The 2,253-nt window shown below is 32.4% G+C and overlaps 1 protein-coding gene across 1 annotated transcript in view; it reads right to left on the bottom strand.

Annotated features, from left to right (window-relative positions):
* Window positions 1-502: 502 nt before the first annotated feature.
* The window catches only part of SLC13A1 (solute carrier family 13 member 1), a 101,348-nt gene continuing 99,597 nt past the window's right edge, over window positions 503-2,253 (bottom strand). The window contains exon 15 of the mRNA XM_004707863.2: window positions 503-2,004. Coding sequence (XP_004707920.1) covers window positions 1,867-2,004 — 138 coding nt within the window. The 3' untranslated portion in view covers window positions 503-1,866. The remainder of the gene's footprint in view (window positions 2,005-2,253) is intronic.

The raw sequence follows: 2,253 nt of genomic DNA, 5'->3' as shown, positions 1-2,253 counted from the left end.
ATATTGGCCCAACATAAAGATGGTGCAGGAGAACTATGTGGTCACTTAAACAAATTGGGACTGAGTATTATTTCCCCGGTATTTAGTGGCAGCTATTGGGAAGAACTCATTGAAATTATTCAAGTAAAATATTTGCATGTTGTTTTCTTCAGAGCAAAATTTACTCATTACAATTTGAAAAGCTATTTCATTTTTGTCTTAATGTATCCATCATATCATGTCAGCAGTGATAAATTATATAACTATAAAAAAGCAAAAATGTAATAAATACTACAAGTCAAAATAAACATATAATACAATGAAAGAAAGAGTAAATATAATGAAAATTTACACGAAACAACAATATTATATTTAAGGTTAAATTGGACAAGTGTGTTTTGAACATTATTAAATTTCCACTGATTACAAACATAGACATATGGTGACTGGACAATTCTTCAGATATAACTTCATTAAAAGAAATGTCTTCATTAAAAGAAAACATGCATTTTAATTTCAAAAATAATGTTACAAGTTATTTTATTTGCCCCAAAGGTCTAATATCTGTAAAAAGGTGCCAATAAAGATTAAAATGAGCAAAGTATTTTTTAAACCTTGTCTTCCATTTTATGGGAATTTCTGTGTTCTAGTCTCTCAAACTTTTCTTACTTGCATACGTTGTTTTGTTCTCAATTCCTATTTTTCCTCTAACTTAATATAAAATACCAATTTAAAATCCAAACCAATTGTCATGGAAACAATTCTGAGTCATAGTAACCCAGTACAAGGTTTCCAAAATCTGTAAGTAAGTAGCCTCATCTTTCTCCCACAGAGTGGCTGGTGGCTTTGAACTGCTCATCTTGTGGTTAACAGTCCAATGGTTACCCAAGAGTACTGCAGACCTTACTTTATTCTTTATTTTGTTCCTGAACTTCCATTTCAATTTTTATATAACAGTTTAATGACTTTTTCTGGCTCTAAATATGCAATGATAATTCATTTACATTTTCTGTATCTCCTTTTGTAACATATATGAATTTCAAAAATAAGACATGTTAGCAAAGTTATTACACATAAACAGAAATGTGTTAATAGTTCAACAGAGTTTAGTTTTCCTTTTTATCTGTACTGTGTCAATAATCCAAATCATATCAAACCTTTACAAAATGCATTTCTTAGCACACTAAACTCATGAAGGTATGAATTATATTAAATTAATCCAGCCATATGGTCAATGAGAAATGAATTCTAATCTATGAGTTTTCTGTTGTTTTGCGGTTAGAACTCAGCTATCCTATTAGAACTACTACTTCCATTTTTAATTTTATATTATTTATATACTAAGAATGGGGTATTTTAAAATTAGGGTATTCAGAGTTAATTTACACTAATGGTTTTATCTGCACCACCAGATGACTGACCAAGGCATTAGTTTGTGTTGTTGTTGTTTTGTTTAGTTTTTCCAGAAAACTCCCTTTGAGAAATGACAGAAAATATTTCCCCAGATACTAATTAATTTAAGTATTTCAACTCTTCCATCTAGTTTCCTAGGGAGTTTCTGAAATAAGATAAAGTTTGAAATGTTCAGCTGAACCTTTAGGATGAATCAAATGTTTTAATCAATTCAAAGTTCAAATTGTTAATACAGCAAGATGTATATGGTCCACAAGCAAAATCTCAATCCCAAAATTCTTGAGGAAAACACGTAGAATGTGATTAGGTTGTATCTCAAAGCAGATATGGACAATTGAGTTTTGATTGTGGGTCTCTCTGGACCATCAAAGCTATACCAGGTATGATTTGAATGTCTTAGTCATCCAGAGCCAAATTGTGCAGTGAATTTGCAATGGCTCCATCACTCACCAGAGGATCAAATGATATCGCCGGTCATGGCAGGGTCGCATTGTTCACCACAGGAGCCCAAGCAGGATAAGTGTGGAGGTCAAACAGGGGTACAATCCAGGTGAACATGCCAAGCATCACCACAGCAACACCCACAATGTTCACACCAAGTCCAGCCTTAACCTTAATCCAGAAAAAGCAAAGAATTCAGTTTCTCAGGAAGAAAATCTACAGCATAACTGGAATACAGCTGTGGAAGGCACATGCTCGATTTACACCATCTAATAATTAGAAAATATTGCTCTTATTCCATAAAAAGGGGGTCTTTTTCTTTTCTTTTGCTTTTAGTTTTTCTTTTCTTTTTAAATCATTTTATTGGTGGCTCATACAGCTCTTATCACAATCCATACATCCAACCATTGTGTCAAGCAC

Source organism: Echinops telfairi, unplaced genomic scaffold, assembly GCF_000313985.2.
Source record: "Echinops telfairi isolate 266 unplaced genomic scaffold, ASM31398v2 ScPeMD7_23;HRSCAF=83, whole genome shotgun sequence".
NCBI lineage: Eukaryota > Metazoa > Chordata > Mammalia > Afrosoricida > Tenrecidae > Echinops > Echinops telfairi.
The sequence above is the reverse complement of the archived record's forward strand: the minus strand, read 5'-3'. Positions and strand labels throughout refer to the sequence as shown.